The following is a 19,270-nucleotide window of genomic DNA, read 5'->3' on the forward strand; positions in this document are numbered from 1 at the left end:
ATGAGGACGCCCCCTGGCTCCTCCCGTGAAGCCCAGCCCAGCCCAGCAGAGAGAGAAAAGCACAGTCCACGCTTATCTCCTACGCACTGTACCTTGGTCTCTACCTTTATTCCCAGAACCTGAACAACAGAAAGTGAGAGGCATTAACACGTGCGATGCCAGGTCGTGGTGTCAGTGCCCGCCCGGACGCCCGCCCTGTGCCCACCTTGGTGCTGAAGCACTGAAACATGTTCCGCAGGATGTCGGACTCGGCCCTGGCCAGCACCAGCTCGCGGGGGGCCTGCGCCGCCACGTGCCCGTAGCACAGGATCAGCGTGCCCTTCACTTTGTCTATGTCGTTATCGCTCCGGTCCTAGGTGGGGTGGGGCAGCGGGCCTCCATCACACTGTCAGCCCCCTCTAGCCCCTGCCCTGCATCCCACACCCCGCACAGCAGGCCTCCCACGCAGGCCCCAAGTCTCTCTGGGAGAAGGCAGGGCTGCAGCAACAGCAGAGGCTTACCCAACCACACCAGCCCCGGGAGAGCCCCTGTGTGGGATGTGGGGTGAGCCCCTGTGTGGGATTGGGAGCAGCAGGACAGCCAGGTCTAGGCTCTTTGGGGGCCAAGGGACAGACCAAAGGTCTGAGCAGGGGACAAGGTGGGAGGGTCAAGCAGGAGGAAGCCGAGCCAGGGTTCCTCCGCCCTGGGCCTGCTCACACCTACACACAGGAGTGTGGGTCGGCCCTATGCACACAGCCCAGCCCTGAGAGTCTGTGACTGGGACCGGCCTCGGGGGCAGGCACCCAGCCCTCCTGTAATGGGTTTTGGCAAGAACGCAGCCTCTACCGGCCACCAGGGGGCAGAGAGGAACAGACAGCGGATGGGACAGCCAGCGGAGGAGGCAGCTTTCATCCTGCCTCCCAGACTGGCGGAGGGCTGGGTGCCCCTTGTCACCGGCTCAGGGGGAGCCCACACTCAGTCGCCCCACCCACGAGGAAACAGAGGCTGGATGCAGCTCCCCACCCCACCCCTGGCCTGCACCCAGAGCCAGGTTGCCCCACCACCCAGGACCGTAGAACCCAGTCTAGTCCCATCAGACCTCCTCCCCAGACCGACTACTGCACCTTAAAGATATTGAAGATGCCGATGGATTTTCTGAACACATCCGACCTCACAAAGTCCTCCAGCTGGGCCAGGGTGTCGTCCAGGTGGGAGATGGCACAGATCCCAAAGCAACAGGCCAGGCCCTGGGGAGGTGCATGGGGCACTCACACCAGGGCAGGGAGAGACAGGGGTTGGGGGTGAGGACAGGAGGAGCATGCATTATGCATGCACACTGCACACACCATATGGTTGCATCTGTGCACAGCACACACGTATACACTCACACTCACTAGTGCCTAAGAGAGGACAGTGAACACTGCCAGCCAGTCGTAGGCCCAAGACTTTGGGGGGTGGGGGTGGGTGCTGGCACCTCACGCTCGGCCTCCTCCTGGTATCTGGCTGTTTCCAGCAGCTCCTGCAGGAGTTTCCTCACCACGTCCTTACTGGAAGCAGCACCCAGGGTGGTCCCCACACACTTGTACAGGAAGTTCTGCAGCAAAGCCAGGGAGTACACTGCGCTGGTGCCCGGTGGAGGGAGGCCCGGCACTGCCAGCCAAGGTGGGAGGGGCTGTTGGGAACCTGTGGTTCTGGCCACTGCCTGAGCGGGGCGTCTCCAGCCACCAGTCACTATGAGGCGGCTCACAGGCCTTCCCTTCTCGGCTCTGCCAGAGCCACAAGGGCCCAGAGGTAGGCTCAGGCACCAAATGATGCAGAATCAAAGCCCAGGAACTTGGACCTAAGGACTACGCCCAGAAAACCCCAGCAGACTATTCCCCCACACTTTCTCCCAGGGTGCCCCCCACCTGGGCACCTTCTCCTGGGGCTCCCCCCCTGCACCTTCCCCTGGGGCTCCCCCCGCCCAGCACCTTCTCCTGGGGCTCTCCCCGCCCAGCACCTTCCCCTGGGGCTCCCCCCCCCCCCAGCACCTTCTCCTGGGGCATCCCGTTGTAGCAGGGTAGCTGCTTGCACATCTCCAGGCTCAGCTGGCAGGTCCACGTGTTGTCAGACACGACAGCAAGACTGTCCCGAAGGAACTGCAGGCAGGAGCAACAGTGAGGCTGGGAACTCAGCCTCCCAGGACGGGCAGGGGAGGGTGGTCCTGTGCCATGGTTCGGAATGGTGGTGGGTGACCCTCAAGTCCACGCAGACATGCAGTGGGTTAGGGTGCGGACAGCTCTGGGTCAGGCAATGGAAGACAGAGGGCGCCGTGGCTGGGCAGCTCAGAGGCCCTGGAATCTGGCTGTCACAGCAGGCCGGGCGATCTGTGACAGTCCTCACCCCAGAGACATCCATCTGTCCCTCCCCCAGGCATGCCACTCGGTCAAGGCAGGTGTCACAACCCTAGAAAGCTACAGTCCCCCAAGCTCTCCCCACCCAGGCTGGCCACACCTCAGTCTCTTCTCCCTTCTCTCACCACCAACAGCTTTTCCTCCCATTCCTTCTGTGACAGGGTCTTCTCAGTATGTTCTGAAATGACAATCACCAGTCAGCCTGCCAGGCAGGCCCGTCACACAGACAAGAATGGAGTGTTCAGAACACTCAGCCCAGGCCCCGCCCAGCACCCCCACCTGGCTCAGGTCCCACCCAGCACCCCCATCTGGCCCAGGCCAAGGCCCCACCCAGCACCCCCACCTGACTCAGGCCCTGCCCAGCACCCCCACCCAGCCCAGGCCCCACCCATCACCCCCACCTGGCCCAGGCCCCACCCAGCACCCCCACCTGACTCAGGCCCCGCCCAGCACCCCCACCTGGCCCCACCCCACCTTCCAGAGCACAAAGGAAACCCAGAGGGGCCCGCAACCAGGTGCTCCCAAGTGACACCAGCAGGAGCACCCTTGGGCCTGCTGACCCTCTCTGAACCCCAGTGCAGGCTACTTCTTCCCAATTAGGGAACCCTGGTCCTCAGAAGCCAGAGCTGCCCTGACAGGCATAGTGGGGTGCAGGGGCCCCCACCTCCTGGGGCCTCACCTTCCAGGTACTCCAGCAGCAGGGCGATGGTCGTTGCCCACCGCTGACCCAGCAAAGGGTGGATGTCCCGATGCAGGACGTTCAGGAGGCACAGCGAGGCCGCCCCACGGCTGCCCCCCAGGTAGGGGCTGGAAGACACTGTCTGCAGAGGCGCAGGTGAGAGTTCGCGCCCATGCCCGACCATAAGGCCGCCCACGAGGTACTGGGGTGGAGGCAACAAGCCCCCCAAGACACAGCTCCCCGATACCCAAGTAGGGGTGCCTGTCTGGCCCCCATTGAGAGGCAGCGTTCTTTGCTCGGCCATGACGGCGCCGCGAGCACGGGGGGCCTCAGGAACAGAGGGGAGCGCCCACTCCTCTCCCCATCCCTCGGAGGGAGCTGCATGCTCACCAGAAGCCTCGTGGCTATGGCGTATGGAGATGGCAGGGTCACTGCAAGGGAGACAGGACGCTCAGAGCGGCTTCCAGGGCGCGGTGGGTGGGGGCGGGGTTAGCAAGGGGCAGGGACCTAGAGGGGCGGGGCTAGTGAGGGGCGGGGCCTGGGGACCTGGGGCCGCGCACACCAGCTGCGCACCGTTGTTGCCGTCATACTGGATGAGGGGGGCGTCAGCCGCCGCCTCCTGCCTCTTCTGGGCCAAGTGCACGAGGCTCCGGCAGAGCGGGGTCAGCGCCCCCGTGAAGCGCATGGGGGTGAGGAACTGGAGCAGGTGCGGCCAGAGGACCTAGGGGCAGTGCCATGGTCAGTGCAGCCGTGGAGGCCACAGCCTTGGGGAGGCTCCGCGCCCCCCCGCCCCCTCCCGCAGGCCCCACGGAGCTCAGGAAGGTTTGGCCAGTCAGTAGGCCCTGGACCCAGGGGCCCGAAGGGCGTGGTCAGTCACAGGGCGGGGCGGGGCGCACACTCACATCGCTCATCCTGTCCACGGTGGTGCTGACCAGGTAGAGGGTGCTGACGCTGATGTCACGCACGCTGTCGGCCGGGGGCTCCTCCTCGCCGCCACCGGGCTTCTGATGCTGGGGGTGGGGCGAGGCAGGAGCACGTGGAGCGCACACAGCATCGCTGTGACCCAAGGTTACGCGGCCATGGCTCTGGGCCGTGAGGTCAGCCCCGCCCAGCCACCACCCAGCGGATAGCCTGGTCCAGGATAGCCTGGTCCCCATGGACGGGAAACGCAGTCTGCACCAAACTCGCCCAAGAAAGCAGGCTCACTGGCTTAGGCCTAGTCTCCACAGTAAAGGGAACCCTGCGCACGTCCTTGGGCCACTGCCTGCCTGAGGAGTAACCTCACCCCTGACTCTGGCCCTGCTGACGTCTGCGGAAATGGGGGCCTTCCTGGAGACGTCACCACCTGAGAACACGCCCACTTCCACCAGGAACAGACTACAACCCCCGGACAGTGTGGGGCCTCCGAGAAGCGTGCATCCAAGAGTGACCAGCCTCCTAGGGCTCTGCCTGGCCTCCCACTCCTGCTTCGGAGCACCAGCGCCCACACCACACTCAGCAGCTGCATGACTGCAGGCTGACACCACTCGCGGGATGTCCAAGCCGAGGAGAAACACGAGGGTGTGCAGGCCTGGAACTGCAATGTTTAAGCTCACTCTGAAAACACACCAAACACACAGAAACAACTTTGAAGGCCTGACCACCCACTAGGCCAAAAAAGTATCTGAACCGACTCTTAAAAGCGGAATTATACCTCGCCAGATTCCACGCAGATGATGCAATAAAGTTACAAACCCACAATAGCCACGAGAAGCCGCTCCTCTAGAAAAGGTTAAGTACCCTGAGGGGAACTCTGGGTGAATAAGGAACCCAAATAGAAATGGCAAACTATCTCACAGTGGCCAGCGAGACCACATCCCAGTCCACCAGGAGCAGAACTATGAGGACACAGACCAAGAACATACCTGCCTGAAGGACAGACTACAGTGTCTTTCGAAAGGCAGCTTTAATATTTCAGAAGCCCAGTTAATCGCTTTGTTTTTTGTAATGGATAGATCATGCTAGTAAGTAAATCCTCACTTAACCCCAGGGCTTTCTCCTATGTCATCTTCCAGAAGTTTTAAGTTTCAGGTTTTAGATTTAGGTCCAGGATCCATTGTGAATATTAATTTTTGTTCTGGCTGAGGTTCATTATTTTGCATATTTGTCCAATTGTTTCAGCTCCACTGTTAAGAATATAAAGACACCATGCAACAGAGGTGTCAGAACATCTTTACAAACCCCAAATCTGACCGAGAACTTGTACCCAGAATTCGTAGAGAACACTCACTACTCAAGAACAAGGAAACAAACAATCCAACTCAAACACAGGCAGAGGCTGTGACCAGACAGTCGGAGAAGATACACGGGGCCGTGAGCGCCTGAGGAGACCAGGCCCCGCGTTCCCCAAGGCTGGCGACAGGATGGCGTGACCACACCGTGGTGCCTGTTTCTTCCGCCAGAGTCTAGCTTGCTCTCCCTCCAGAAGAAAAGTGGGATTTGCTTAGTAACATTTTAAATAGAAAGCCTCAAAGAGAGCCCCGTGCCTGTTCTGTCTCTCCTGTCTGAGGAAGTGACCACTGGAGTGCAGAGGCCCCGACTGACTAGAGAAAGCTGCTGGGTGCGCTCCGCCTGCCCCCACCTGGGGCCACGCACCTTCTGGTGCCCACTCTCCAGCAGAGCCGACAGGTCCCAGCCCAGCAGGGGGAGGGGCCCCTTACCTGGGCTTCGGGGGGCAGTGCACACTGCTGCACGATGTACTCCAGCATCGCCTCGCCCCCGGGCTGCTCCAGGTAGCCATGGTGGGCCATGGCGCTGATTACCTGCACCACCGCCCGCTTCACCTGCACAGAGGGACAGGCCTGGACAGTCCAGTCTGGACACAGGAACCTCGCCCTTTTCTCTGCCTGCACCTGTGCCTTTCTCATAGCCCCTCAAAGGTGCCTCACATTCGGGGCTGGGCTCCTCCTACCCCCTCCCCCTCTGAAGGGTGAGAGGGAGGCCCCTCAACCGCCAACTGTCACCAAAACTCCCTTGGGAGTCCTGAGCCTGCCTTCCAGCCCCGCAGTGGCTCCACCTGAGGGCACGGCCAGGTCACCTCCTCCAGGGCCACATTGCTCCAGCTCAGCCTTCAGGGGGCTGGCAACCGAGGTCTACATGATGGGAGCCCCGATAAAGACCCTGAGGCAGGCTAGGGGCCCCCGGAGTGGCAGCCTCTGTGCAGTCACCTCCCTGCCCACGATTCCACGGGGACAGGGCGACTGGGGCTCCCATTCTGCCCTGTGGGCCTGCCCCACGTGCTTCCTTCCCGGCTGAGCTCGCTCTGTCTTTTCATTGTAATGAGCCAAGACTGAGGATGGCAGCTCTCATGAGTTCTGGAGTCCTTCTAGAGAATTCTCGAACCTGAGGGTGGTGTTGGGACCAGTGTCTAACTTCGTGCCTGGGAACTGTCAGGAGCAGGGCGTGGGGCGCCCAGACACACAACACCTGCGCACACTGATGCTGAGGGCTGGCTGAGGGCCACACCCAGGCAGAGCTGGTGCAGACCCCGGCCACGCTCTGCAGCAGCCGAGGGCCCAGCTCAGCTGGCCCCACCCCTTACCTTGCTATTGGGGTCCAGAAGAGGAAGCCTCATAGAAGAGAGGATGAAGGGCTTCTTAACTTCCATTTGAGCAGCTGCAAGAAACGAACCGGTGGCTCAGCCTCCCCACTGAGACCGAGGCCAGCTGGCCTGTTCACCACCAAGAGCCCCAAGGCCCTGTGGCCGGGGCCCAGCCTCAGCATGGCCCTCCACGTCAGGGGAGAGGGGAATGCGTAAGCAAAGCCCACCACTTCTCTCCAGGAGATAAATAACATTTTTTCCCATTAAAAAGCTAGAAAGGTCGGCAGTTTAGGGCAACAGGACAGTCAAGGAAATGTGAACCAAAAATTTTATAACCAGCAAAACTGACCAAGTATAAAGGCCCAATGATTCTCTCTCATCATTGATGTTTCTATCTCTCTTTCCCTCTCCCTTCCCCTCTGAAATCAATTTTAAAATATTTTTTTTAATATATTTTATTGATATTTTACAGAGAGGAAGGGAGAGGAATAGAGAGCTAGAAACATCGATGAGAGAGAAACATCGATCAGCTGCCTCTTGCACACTCCCCACTGGGGATGTGCCCGCAACCAAGGTACATGCCCTTGACCGGAATCGAACCCGGGACCCTTGAGTCCACAGGCTGACGCTCTATCCACTGAGCCAAACCGGTTTCGGCAATTTTAAAATATTTTTAAAAAATATAGAAGATGGGCAAAGATGATACAAAACATAGAAAGTCCCAAACAAGAATTTTGAAACAATGGAGTGAGGGGTCCTTATTCAGGAGCCAGTGTGCTGCAGGCTGGGTCTGTCTGGGCTGCCACTGTCCCGTCCCTATCCCTCTCCAAGCTGCCTCACATCCACGGTGCTGTTAGCAACCTGGCCCAACCCTGACCCTCATGAGACGGGGTCAGCACCCTTGCTCCCTAGCGGGCCAAAGAGAAAACCCTGCCGACGCAGGGCCGCGTGAGGTCTCCATCACCTCTGCTCGCCTTTGCAGCCTGTTCATGTTAAAAAGCCCTCCCAGCCCGCGGACTGCGGGCCTCACGTGGCCTCTGCACGCAGGCGGTGACAGGGCAATTCAAGACACACTGAGAACACAACGCAGTGCGAAATAGGCTCCAGCTCTGTGCCGGGCAAACCATCCATCAAAGCAGGAAACCTGGAACCTTCCATCCTACTGTGAGGAAACCATCATACACAAGCAGACCTAGGGACCTTCTACAGGACCACCGGCCCCCACTCCCCCGAAGGCCCATCCAAGACCAGCGTGCGACCCATCCGATTCTTCAGTAACAACGAGTGGGGCCAGAAGAAAGGGCAGGAGCGGGCACCAGCCATGGTCCCTCCAGGGCAGCTGCTGCAGACATGGTCTGTCTCATCTTGTGACTCTAGGCCAGTGGTCAGCAAACTGTGGCTCGCGAGCCGCGGTTTGCCGCTCTGTTGACTAATGAGTTTGCCGACCACTGCTCTAGGCCATCCAACCACAGCACGTGGCCAATGCCCACCGGGTCAGGATGCAACATCCGGCATCTGCAGCCGGTGTCAGAGGCAAGCTTTTCAAAACGTTGCAATTTTGCAAAATAGGAGGTTGGGAACATTTTTAAAGAATTCAAAGTGAGCCCTAACCAGTTTGGCTCAGTGGATAGAGCGTCGGCCTGTGGACTGAAGGGTCCCAGGTTCGATTCCGGTCAGGGGCATGTACCTTGGTTGCTGCACATCCCCAGTAGGAGGCGTGCAGGAGGCAGCTGATGGATGTTTCTCTCTCATCGATGTTTCTAACACTCTATCCCTCTCCCTTCCTCTCTGTAAAACTTCAATAAAATATATATATTTTTTAAAACAATTCAAAGTGAGACGCCCCCTCACCAGATTCTCAGGCGCTACCCTGTGCACTCACCGGCTGAGTTGATGATGTGCCTCAGAACCTGCAGGGTGCCCACGCGGGTCCTCTCATTGCTGGTGTCCAGCTTGGGCAGCAGGAAGGCCAGCAGGCGTTGGGGCGAGCAGCACGCTGCAGGGGAACTCACAGACAGTAAGGATTTGCCCCTGCTCCTTGCTGCTACACCTCCAGTCCCGCCAGCAGGGGGCACACTTGGGACTGAGGCCCTTGGAGCCCCACACAGGCCCAGGCAGAGGTGGACCCACACGGAGGCTGCCACCAGGCCCATGCCCAGGCCAGGCGGCCACTCACCCAGCACCGTGAAGCAGCGCAGCACCTCCTTCTGGTTGCTCGTCACCAGGGGACTGGAAGTCTCCACAGGCACACAGATCTGCGGCCAGGGACAGGGGTGACGATGGCACTGCCGCCTGGGCCTGGCTGGGCAGGAGGGCAGGCCACACGTGCTCCTGACAAAGCACCCAGCTCACACATTGCTGAGGGCCCCGGCGTCTACCCACACCAGCCACAGCCAGGTGCAGGTCAGGGGCTGGCCTCCCCTGCGGGGTGAGGGTGGGCTGGGGTGGGGGGCCAGGGAGGCTATCGGGATTTCCATGCACACGGCTGGGCTGTCTCGAGGGGGAGGAGTTTGCCGGCTTCAGTAGGGCCCAGCTTGTGAACCAGAGCGGTGACTGACAGTGCAGGGAAGCCCTGACCCATAGGCCCTGCCCAGTTGTGCGCGGGCAGTTCTCAGCGCTGGAGAAGCAGCTGGGGCAAGGCTTACACGTGACAGGTGCTACACTAGAGGTTCCATTGTAGAGCCCTGACCTGGTCACAAAAGGCTCTCCTCCTGCCCGCTCTCCTGTTAAGCTCGCACTCTGGAAGAGCAGAGCCGGGTCCTGAGGACCCTCAAGCAGTCCTAAGCAGAGCCATGCGGCCGCGAACCACGCCTCTGCCTGCAGCCACCAGAGGGAGCCACGTGGGAGCAGAGCCTACAGCCTAGCAGTGCGGGCAGCCACCCAGGACCCAGGCAGAGCCTCTGGCAAGCTGCTCCGGGGTGTCTGGCCATGTGACTGAGAGAGACACAGTTTCTGTCTAAGGCGCTGCGTTTCACAGTCACCAGTTACAGCAGTAACTAATGCAAATGGGTGGTCACGTGGAAGAAAGGTAAACCTGGATTCTCACTCGCTTTTCCCTAAAATAAATTCCGGGCGGATTCAGTAATATAAGTACAAGGAAATGGGAGAATCTGGCAAGCAAGTGTGGGATCAAGGGGCTAAGTATAAGGAAACCTGCGTTGAAAAATAGAAGACAGATTAGGATGATGTAAAAATTCAACTACGTTGCATGCAAACAAATATAAACAGAGCCCCAAAATAAAGGACTTTTTTTTTTGGTCCTTTCCACGGATCACTGCTGGCGCAGAGAAATGCTGTTGCAGTGTAGGGTGAGTTCTCGTGGGGCTGCACTGACTCAGCGCCCACGTGAATGATTTCTGGATGAGTCATGCGCACAGGAACCACTGAGTGCTTGCAGGCGACAGGAGCTACACTAGGGGTGGGACCGCTGTGAGCAGACAGACAGAACCCAGCCTCACACGGAGGGCCCTCTGGTGGGAGAGGCAACAAGCAGTCACCGATACAGTCGACCCCTGAACTCGCGGCATCAGGGACGCTGACCCCCAAGCAGTCAAAAATCCACACGTAACTTCAATGACCCAAAAACTTACTAATAGCCCCATTGTGACCGGAAGCCTTACCAATACCATAAACAGCGATGAACACACACTTTGTAAGTTACCTGAATGGAGGCCCAAAACTTTTAAAGATTGATTTAAAAAGTATAGAAGAGATCAACCAAAGGACTTATATGCATGCATATAAGCCTAATCAATGGACACAGACAACAGGGGGGTAAGGGCATGAATGGGGGGGTGGGGAGTAATGGGGGAATAAGGACACACATATGTAATACCTTAATCAATAAAGAAATTTTAAAAAAAAAGTATAGAAGAGCTGGGCTGGTATGGGTCAGTGGTTGAGCATGAACCAGGAGATCACGGTTCAATTCCCAGTCAGGGCACATGCCCAGGTTGCAGACTCCATCCCCAGTGGGGGGCGTGCAGGAGGCAGCCGATCAATGATTCTCTCTCATCACTGATGTTTCTCTCTCTCTCTCTCCCTCTCCCTTCCTCTCTGAAATCAATAAAAAAATATTTTAAAAATAAATAAGTAAAAAATACAATAAAAATAAAAGGAGGTCAGTACCGAGGGGAAGCACAAAGCGGGGACCAGGGCTGGGATACAATGATAAGGACAGTCCATCCTCTCACCGAGCCAAGCACGTCCCATTTGTCTCCCTCCTCCTAGAACTGGGATGAGTGGGTTCCTCATGCCCTTGACCCTGACGGGAATGTGCCTGTCTCCCACTTAGTATGACGCACGCGGAGGGTGTGGGTAAACTTTATCAAGTTAAAGGAAGTCCTCTCGGATTCCAGCAGCTGAGAGTTCTAAGGATAACTGGGTGCTGACCTTCATCAAAAGCTTTCTCGGCATCGACTGAGATCAGAGGCTATTTCCCTAATCCATGTCCATGTGACACAGGAGCCCTGCCCCCAAGTTCCCATGACCTCCACACCTCTCACCAGACCAGGGCTCCCTGCAACTCACCTCGTGTCAGTGTGCCCTCCACAGACACCCCTCAGCACCACCCCTGCAGCCTACCTGAGCGTGCAGAGCGGCCAGGAGCGAATCCAGCTGGACCTCCAGCGTGCGGCTGCCCACGCTCACTGCCGCCTCGAGGATCTGGCCCAGGCTCTGCTGGGCAGAGGGGCCGTCAGTCCCACCTGAAGCCCCAGCCCTGCCCCCACCTCTAGAAGTCAGAGGGCAGGGGAGGGATCAGGAAAGGGGACCTGGGGAGAGGCGGTAGTGCAGGTCCCAGCTGCTGTCCAGTGCGGGTGGTGGGGAGAAATGTGGCGGCCCCACTACCACTGACCCTGAGCGGCTCGGGCCCTGCTGCTCCAGCGGAGGGGACGTTCTTGACCAGACCCTGCTGAGCTCTCACCTTGGACACGTGGGAGGTCTCGGCGTGCTTCCTGTAGAGGGCCAGGACGCCCGGCAGGAGCTTGGGGAGCTGCTCCTCCAGCTTCTCGCTGGGCAGCAAGTGGCTCATGGGTCCCAGGGCCTCCACCACAGCAAGCCGGAGCTGAAGGGCAAGCAGGACAAACCATGCGGCAATGCTCACAGCCCCCGGGGCCGAGTGCCAAAGAGTTCATTCACCAAGAACCAGGGCTGATGGGAGGAAACCACGTGACAGGGTCCTAATGGGGCTAGGCCACCGGCTGTCACCACTCCTCGCCCTCCCCCAAGGCATCATGGGGTGAAGAAGGGAGGTGGTCTCCATGGCAACTGGGGCTCAGAAATCAGTACACCCTGAGGGGACCTGCAGGTGAGACTGCACAGGGCACGTCTCCTCCCTGATGAGATCCCACCTTCTGACTGAAGGGCACTGGATGGGGACAGGTGTACCCAGATAGCTCCATCCCTCCCCGCAGAAGAGCAGGAGGCCCAGGCGGTGGGAGGGGGCCTGGGTGGGCAGGCTTGGGTGGGAGGGGGTGGCCAGCAAGGTGAGGCATACCTTGGCTTCGCGGCTCTGCAGCCAGTGGTGAAAGAGGGTGTCGTAGGCACTGCTGATGTCGGAGGCAAAGGTGTCCTTCCTGACTGTGGGGTCTGGGGCTTGGTCCAGGTTGGCCAAGTACTCAAGGGTGCTCTCGCTGAAGCGCTGCAGGGCTGCGGCAACCAGGTGGTGAGTGGTGAGTGGTGAGTGGCCGCGGACTTCACACCTAGTGTGCATGTGGTCATCCTTCCAACCCGATGACCACCCCAGAGCACCGGCCAGGCTGGGATTCCTGAACTACACTGGGCAAGCACTGTCCCCCCAAGTTCATGTCCAAGCCCTCAGGACAGGGCCTTTTTTGGAAATAGGGTCTTTGCAGATATGAGTTAAACGTGGTCACAGTGGGGTGGACCCTAATACAACAGGACTGTGTCCTCATACGACAAGAACAGAGACACAGGGAGACCAGTCACCCTTCCTCTCACTGTCCCGCCCTCCTCCTGAAGCCTGAAGGACCTATGGCCTCCACAAAGAGAAGGCAGGCAGCACCCAGCCCCCACCCTTTAAAGACCCCAGCGCCCTGGAGGCCCCGACTTACCACAGCAGAACACCACCCTCATGGAATCGTGCTTGGCCATGCCCAGCATGGGCAGCATGGTGCTCAGGACAGACGTCAGGAAGGGCACCATGCCGAACACTGCAACAGACGGCGTCATGGCAGCCCTGCGCCACCCTGCCTGTCTCCCCCACGCCTCGTGCCCACCACACGCTGCAGGGCCTTGAGCTCTTTCTGCTCAGCCCAAGGCAGGTGGCGAGGCTGCTGAGACAGGAGGAACCGAGGTGCCAACAGGGCTCAGAGGAACTCACGGCTCGCTCGAGAACGTGGGTGAAGGGGTGGAGGCCACGTCGACACCTACCATTGAAGACGGAGAGGTTGGCCAACGTCTGCACCACGAAGTAGTGCGGCAGGACCCCGGGCTGGAACTTGCCCAGCAGCTCCTCCATCACCATGCCAACGAAGCGCTTGCCCACCGCCACGAGGACGCTGCTGGCAGCCTGCTGCCAGTCAGAAACCAGGTCCTGCAACCCCAGAGAAAACGTGACCTGTCATCCCAGCCAGGAAAAGGGTGCAGGGCCCTCACCCTGCATTTGCCTGAGAGGCACAATGCACACCCTGCCCTCAGGGCGCCGTCTTCAGGCTCCCCACTGAGCGCCTGCCAGAGACTCAAGCCCAGCGCCCGCTCCAGGCGCCACTGCAGAAGGAGCACAGCCCTGGGAGAAGGGACCCTCGCTCAGCCGGGCTCCCTGCCCCAAACACCGGGATGCGGGCACTGGTGCCCCTACATTCACTCGGAGAGCTCAGGCACTTTCTTTCTGCTTCGGTTCCCACCTCTGAAGTGACAGGGTGGCCCTCCCCACCCAGGAGGGCGGTCAGTGTGCAGAACCGAGGGGCCAACCCGAGGCAGCCAGACCCAAACCCACATCCCAGCATGCTGGGCAAGAAAGAAGCCCCTGAGCCACGGCCACATCCAGCAGGGGCAGCGCATGGCCTCTGAGGGGGCTTGGCCAGCAGCCGCAGACCTTCGCCTTGGTCATCTCGCTGGAGGCCAGGAGGATGATGGCCCTGACCATGTCCTTGTCCAGCTCACTGATGTGATTGCTCACGATTGTCTCCATGGCCCTCAGGATCATCGTCCGGTAAGGATGTGCCAGCTGAGGAGAGAAACCATTGAGGAAGGGCCTGGAAGGTGAGCTGAATGCCAGGCACCCAGCCAGGGCCTCCAGCGCTCTCCATGGGAATTGCTCAAAACATCACCCCTCTCTGCCCCACACAGAGCGTCTTCCTGACCCTCAGGACCCACTCAATGCCTTGCACATAAAAGAGGCACATGGCCTTCAGAAGGCTCAGGTGACCTGTGCAGCCCAATGCAGAGCAGATGGCGAGCAGCGGATCCTGCCATCCCCGGTGTGGTGTGCTGAGCAGTGTGGTGAAACGGCACTCCGCCCCGGGTGTGAGTCCCCCCTCTGTCCAGGGCCTCCAGGACCTTTACACGCCCCGCCGCGTGGCCACTGAGTAGCCGTTGGTTCTCAGAGCGAAGGCTATGGGGTTGGGTGCTTGGGTTCAAGTCACCCTCCTTTTCCCTAGTGAGGAATGGCCACAGAGCGCCGAAGGAGTGATGCTGACACCAGGTTTGCCGAAGAGAGGCCACGCTCCCCTTAAGTGAAGGGTGTGGCTATACCTCCTCTGCAGCCCCCTGGAGGGTGCCCACCTCCCACCCCTGTCCACGTGCTCCTGTGACTGTAGCTGATGAAGGGCTTTCTCTCCCTTGGTTGGGACAGCACAGACCCTGCAGGGAGAGCCATCCAGTCTCCACCAGTGAGTGAAAGGGGATGGCCACACTAGCCTTGGCTTGCCAGCGCAGGAGCTGCAGTGCTGAACACCCAGTCCTGGGAGGTACCAACCCACAGCCCCCACTCCCCATCCCAAATGCCTAGCCTGGAGAGCTTGGACTTTGGCTTTCTGCCCAGTGCCTTATGTGCCCGGCCCCGCCCTTCAGACCCCAAGGCCCCGCCCCGCCCATAGCCCCGCCCCCAGAGCAAACAGACCCCACAGCCCCGCCTCAAGGCCCCGTCCCCACAGTGCAGAGTGCAGGCCCCGCCCCCAGAGCAAGCTGACCCCACACGCCCCACCCACAGCCCTATCTCAATACACCGCCCCAGAGCCGCAAGGCGTGCCCCAGTCCCACACCTTTTCGTGCTGCCGCAGGTGCTCCTCGCAGGCGCTGAGCGTCTCCTCCGGCTGCGACTCCCCAAGGGCACACAGGGAGCTGCATACCTGCTCCTGCACCAGGGGGTCCTTGTCGGTGACGGAGTCCAGCAGGATGGTGGACAGCTCTGCAGCGACAAAGCCCACGCGCGTGCTCAGGCCGGTGGGAGGACTCAGACCTGTGCTGGAGGGGTGGGGGTGGGGGGCGCCTCCAGGGCCCGCGCACCACTGCACTCACTCTTCATGTAGGGCTCACTCATCGCGGGGGTCTCGGAGGTCTCGGCTTCCTCTCGCCCGGCGTGAACATGGACAGCGCCTTCCCAAACCTGGCGTAACCAGGGCACAATACGGAATTCACAGCCTCCTCGATCGCATCGCGGGCAGTCACTACGTCTGCGAAAAGAAGACAGCTTCAACACGGGGTTCTGGGGGCGGTCTCTGCTGTACTTGGACAGCTGGCAGGGAGGAAGGGCGCCCTCCCCTCCGCAGGTCCCAGCTCTCCTGTCCGGTCCCCAGGGCCCATCCCTGGGCAGGCAAGTCACTGCCTTCACCCACAGCACCTGCCTTCACTCTGAAGGGAGGCCAGGACGCACTAAGGCCTGGGGTCCTGGGGGTTTGTGTGGGGCAGGGAAACCTCAGAGCCAGGATCCCCCAGGCGGAGATTAAGTGACCCCTGGGGGCTGAGAGGGGCGGGACAAGCAGCCCCTGAAACCAGTCCGCCCAGCCCCCGGGCCTGGAGGGCAGCAACTTTCAAACCTCAGGTGCCTCCCAGCACCGAACAGAACCCCCTCCATTGACGTGCAGGGCCCCTGATCTCGATGGCCTGCTCAGGTGAGCAGAAACACCCTCAGGCCTCTGTCACACCCTCCCAGGAGCTGTAAGGTAAGCGGGCCCAGGCCCTGGTGCGGCAGCCACCTGCTTCCTAACACACACGTCCTCTACTCGCCGATGAACCCACTGCCCTTCATCCCCTCCGTCAAGGACTGCGGTGCCACCAGTGTGGCTGTGCACAGGCGGGAAGAGGCAGCGTGGAAACCCGTGTGACGGGGGGAGGGGAGGAGCTGGGGAATCACAAATAAGGGAGAATTCCGGTTCAAGATAGCAGATGGGTCCTACACATTCACCCGTCACCAAGACCTCAGGGAAGTGACAGGAGAGAATAAACTCACAAGAGCACTAGAAGACACGAAAGATAAAATTAGCAGACCAGAAACTTCCAGGGATCCCAGGCGGACAGGAAGCAGATGGAGAAGGCTGTCTTGAAGAGGGTGGCATCCACTGGGCGTTTCTGCTTTCTTCCTGGAAAGCAGCTGAACATCACAAGGAAAACGAGATGTAAAAAGACGTCTTCCATTTGGGCAGAGCAAGGAGAAGGCAAAACCTCAAACCCCACAAGGCCGGGGGCGGAAAAGCACCACGGCTGTCCGGTGGCCGTGAGGCTCCTGAAATAGCCCACGGAACCCACTTCTCCAAGGCGGGCACCCCCGACCCGGAACCCTAACCCTGAGGCCCCAGACCCGGTCTGCGTCCAGGAGGTGGGCAGCCCGTGCCTGGGCAGAGGCTCTGCCCCGTGAAAAGCCACAGCTGCCTGTCTCCAGAGCCTTCGACAAAACAAGGGCTAAGTCAGCTCCCACGCCACCCAGCTGGGAGGGCCGCGGACAGGAGTGCAAAGGGCTGTGCTCAGCCAACCCAAACAGGAGCAAGCAAAAATACACACGCAGAAGAGACGTCAGCTCCCAGCCCTATGGGCGTAATGGACCCACGTTTCCTCCCAGCCAAACAACTGGACAACTGGACAGAACAAATGGTGGTGGACATCAGGAGTGACGGGCGAGGAACCCGGGATCACCCAGCTCACCGCCAGGAGGCACTTCAGGCTGAGCTGCAATACACCTGAGGCTGAGGAGATGGCCTGGGGGAGCCTGGGAGGCCTAGGTCCTGTGGGACTTGGTAGGCTTAGGACCAGAGAGAATTCCAGAGATCTGCACAGGGTCCCTGGTCACTCGGCGGGTACACTGGGCAGTGCGGGGCAGCAGAATAATGTTCCCAAAGATGCCCAGGCTGTCCTCTCCAGAACCTGTGACTATGGTAGGTTTTGGGGCAAAAGGGATCTAGCAGATGGGATTAAGGGTACAGACTGAGGTGGGGGTTCCCCTGGATTATGTGGGTGAGTCCAGACTAATCACATGAGTCCTTAAAAGCAGACCAGCGGAGAGGAGTGTGTCGGTGCTGAGGATTAACAATGGACACCCAGAAGGACGTCCAACCCCCAAAGCAACAGCCAATGATATATATCTGTGGAGAATGTCACGCAGAAAATGAAATAAAATCCAGGGATCCAATCAGATGCAGAGAATGTGGATACAGAATAATGTACAAGAAAAGGACTAAAAGATTGGTGGTTTTTGATGTTCGATGAAACGGAATTCAGAAGAATATCTTTGTTTGCATTTGGATTTGCTGTTGTTGTATAGTTTTTGATGAGTATACTTATCTTTATGAATACAGCTATATACACATGATTACATTTTAAAAACGATATTGTATTTAGGTGTCTATTATAGATTGTTTTTTGTTCAGTTCAAAAAAAAAAAAAAAAAAAGCAGACCATCTATCCCAGCTGGGGAAGGAGATGCAGGAGGAGGACGAAGCAGTCAAAGCACTGGAAGGACTCAACCTTCCACGCCTGGCTTTGGGGGTGGAGGAAGGAGGCTCTGAGCCAAGGCACGTGGGTGGCTCCGAAGCTGGAAACATCCCCCAGCTTATAGCCAGCAAGCGAACAGGGACTTCAGTTCTACACACACAGAGAACAAAATTCTACCAACAGCCTAAAACAGGAGGAAGCAGATCCTCCCCGGAGCCCCCAGAAAGGAACTTGGCCCGGTGAGATCCCTGGCAGACTACTGACTTCAAGGGCTTTAAGACAGTAAGTATCTACCCAGCCAGCGTGGCCCAGTGGTTGAGCATCAATCTATGAATAGGAGCTCACGGTTGGATTCCCAGTCAGGGCACATGCCCAGGTTGTGGGCTGGTTCCCCAGTGTGGGGCATGCAGGAGGCAGCCAACCAATGATTCTCTCTCCCTCTCCGTTCCCCCCTGAAATCAATTTTTAAAAAATGTAAAAAAAGAAAAGGTAGTAAGTGTCTGCTGTTTAGGCGGCGACGTCTGTGGTTCCTTGTTACAGCAGCCTTAGAAAACTAATACAACACCATCTTGGGAAGAAACCCCCGAGGCTGCGGAGAGCCACCCCAACAGGTGAGCAGAAACAACCCTGGAGCCCCTGGCCAGAGGGGACAGCACCAGAACGCCCAGAGCAGCAGGAAGAGCACACAAAAAAATGTGCTTCCCCCCGGCCAGTGTGGCTCCGTTGGTTTGGCATCATCCTGTGCACCCAAAGGCCGCCAATTTGATTCCGGGTCAGGGCACATGCTGGGTTGTGGGCTCCATCTCCGGTCTCCGATCTCCGGTAGGGGGCGTGCAGGAGGCAGCCGATCGATGTTTCTCACATTGCTGTTTCTCTCTTTCTCTCTCCCTTCCTCTCTCTCTAAAAATCAATAAACTATTCTTTTAAAAATTAAATTAGAATAAAAAGTATTTGCCTGGGGGGGTTTCATCTTGAAGGGTGTCTGCTGGTTTCTGTTCTGAAAGGGCTGCATTTAAGACCAGTCTCTGCAGGTGCCACTCAAACTGATAACCACTGGCCTGGTTGCGAAGAATAATGCAGAAAGGGTATTCAAGTAGAATCTGTAGACGTTTCGTGATTATTTCTGGTATTACGTGTTTCTTCGTTCACAAGCTGATGGTCATTTATGAAAGATACTGGGAGCCAGAGGAAATCACCATGATTCAACCTGAATTACCGGGGCGTTTCATTAACATGGATCAAATTGTTGCCTCATTAAGGAAGAAACTGAAACTCGGGATGGTCTTAAACCTGGACATCTCTGAGCCTTTTTATTTTTTATTTTATTTTTTTTAAATATATTTTATTGATTTTTTACAGAGAGGAAGGGAGAGGGATAGAGAGTTAGAAACATCGATGAGAGAGAAACATAGATCAGCTGCCTCCTGCACACCCCCTACTGGGGATGTGCCCACAACCAATGTACACGCCCCTGACCGGAATCGAACCAGGGACCTTTCAGTCCGCAGGCCGACGCTCTATCCACTGAGCCAAACCGGTTTCGGCCTCTGAGCCTTTTAAAAAGTCTCTTGAGCATCTTTTAAATAGAAATTAATTCTGGCTTTACAAAAAAAAAAAAAAAATTGCCTCAGTAAAGAATAAAATGAGTCCTACACTAAACACCATGGTCTCAGCTAACGAAGCTAAAAGCAGGGCCCACAAGGGTCAAACCGCTCCCAAGAACTTAGCCACATCCCAGCACCAAGCTCAGGA

At 58.2% G+C, this 19,270-nt stretch overlaps 2 protein-coding genes across 5 annotated transcripts in view; one reads left to right on the forward strand and one right to left on the reverse strand.

Moving 5' to 3' along the window:
• Positions 1-19,270, reverse strand: part of MROH1 (maestro heat like repeat family member 1) — a 40,579-nt gene that overhangs the window by 17,064 nt on the left and 4,245 nt on the right. For 3 of the 4 annotated variants that reach the window (XR_013959331.1, XM_080646786.1, XM_080646785.1), the window contains exons 1-22: positions 15,113-15,262; positions 14,857-15,002; positions 13,689-13,820; positions 13,025-13,187; positions 12,706-12,804; positions 12,129-12,280; positions 11,556-11,696; positions 11,216-11,308; positions 8,808-8,886; positions 8,514-8,627; positions 6,632-6,705; positions 5,751-5,873; positions 3,954-4,061; positions 3,625-3,772; positions 3,442-3,482; positions 3,052-3,193; positions 2,498-2,550; positions 2,010-2,117; positions 1,454-1,573; positions 1,104-1,226; positions 206-352; positions 93-119 (exon numbers count right to left, since the gene is read on the reverse strand). Coding sequence is in view for 3 of the 4 variants with exons in the window: in XM_080646786.1 (XP_080502912.1) it covers positions 93-119; positions 206-352; positions 1,104-1,226; positions 1,454-1,573; positions 2,010-2,117; positions 2,498-2,550; positions 3,052-3,193; positions 3,442-3,482; positions 3,625-3,772; positions 3,954-4,061; positions 5,751-5,873; positions 6,632-6,705; positions 8,514-8,627; positions 8,808-8,886; positions 11,216-11,308; positions 11,556-11,696; positions 12,129-12,280; positions 12,706-12,804; positions 13,025-13,187; positions 13,689-13,820; positions 14,857-15,002; positions 15,113-15,134 (2,355 nt within the window). In the remaining variant the exon portion in view is untranslated. Of the gene's footprint in view, positions 1-92; positions 120-205; positions 353-1,103; positions 1,227-1,453; positions 1,574-2,009; positions 2,118-2,497; positions 2,551-3,051; positions 3,194-3,441; positions 3,483-3,624; positions 3,773-3,953; positions 4,062-5,750; positions 5,874-6,631; positions 6,706-8,513; positions 8,628-8,807; positions 8,887-11,215; positions 11,309-11,555; positions 11,697-12,128; positions 12,281-12,705; positions 12,805-13,024; positions 13,188-13,688; positions 13,821-14,856; positions 15,003-15,112; positions 15,268-16,081; positions 16,185-19,270 lie in introns of those variants that run through there. The other variant, XM_080646787.1, reaches the window with a different exon arrangement.
• On the forward strand, positions 17,067-17,431 carry LOC308236573 (DNA-directed RNA polymerases I, II, and III subunit RPABC4-like). The gene has a single exon (XM_080646404.1). It carries the CDS (start codon positions 17,117-17,119, stop codon positions 17,291-17,293), a length of 177 nt encoding a protein of 58 aa, XP_080502530.1. The 5' UTR covers positions 17,067-17,116; the 3' UTR covers positions 17,294-17,431.

Source organism: Plecotus auritus, assembly GCF_963455305.1.
Source record: "Plecotus auritus genome assembly, chromosome: 11".
Taxonomy (NCBI): Eukaryota; Metazoa; Chordata; class Mammalia; order Chiroptera; family Vespertilionidae; genus Plecotus; species Plecotus auritus.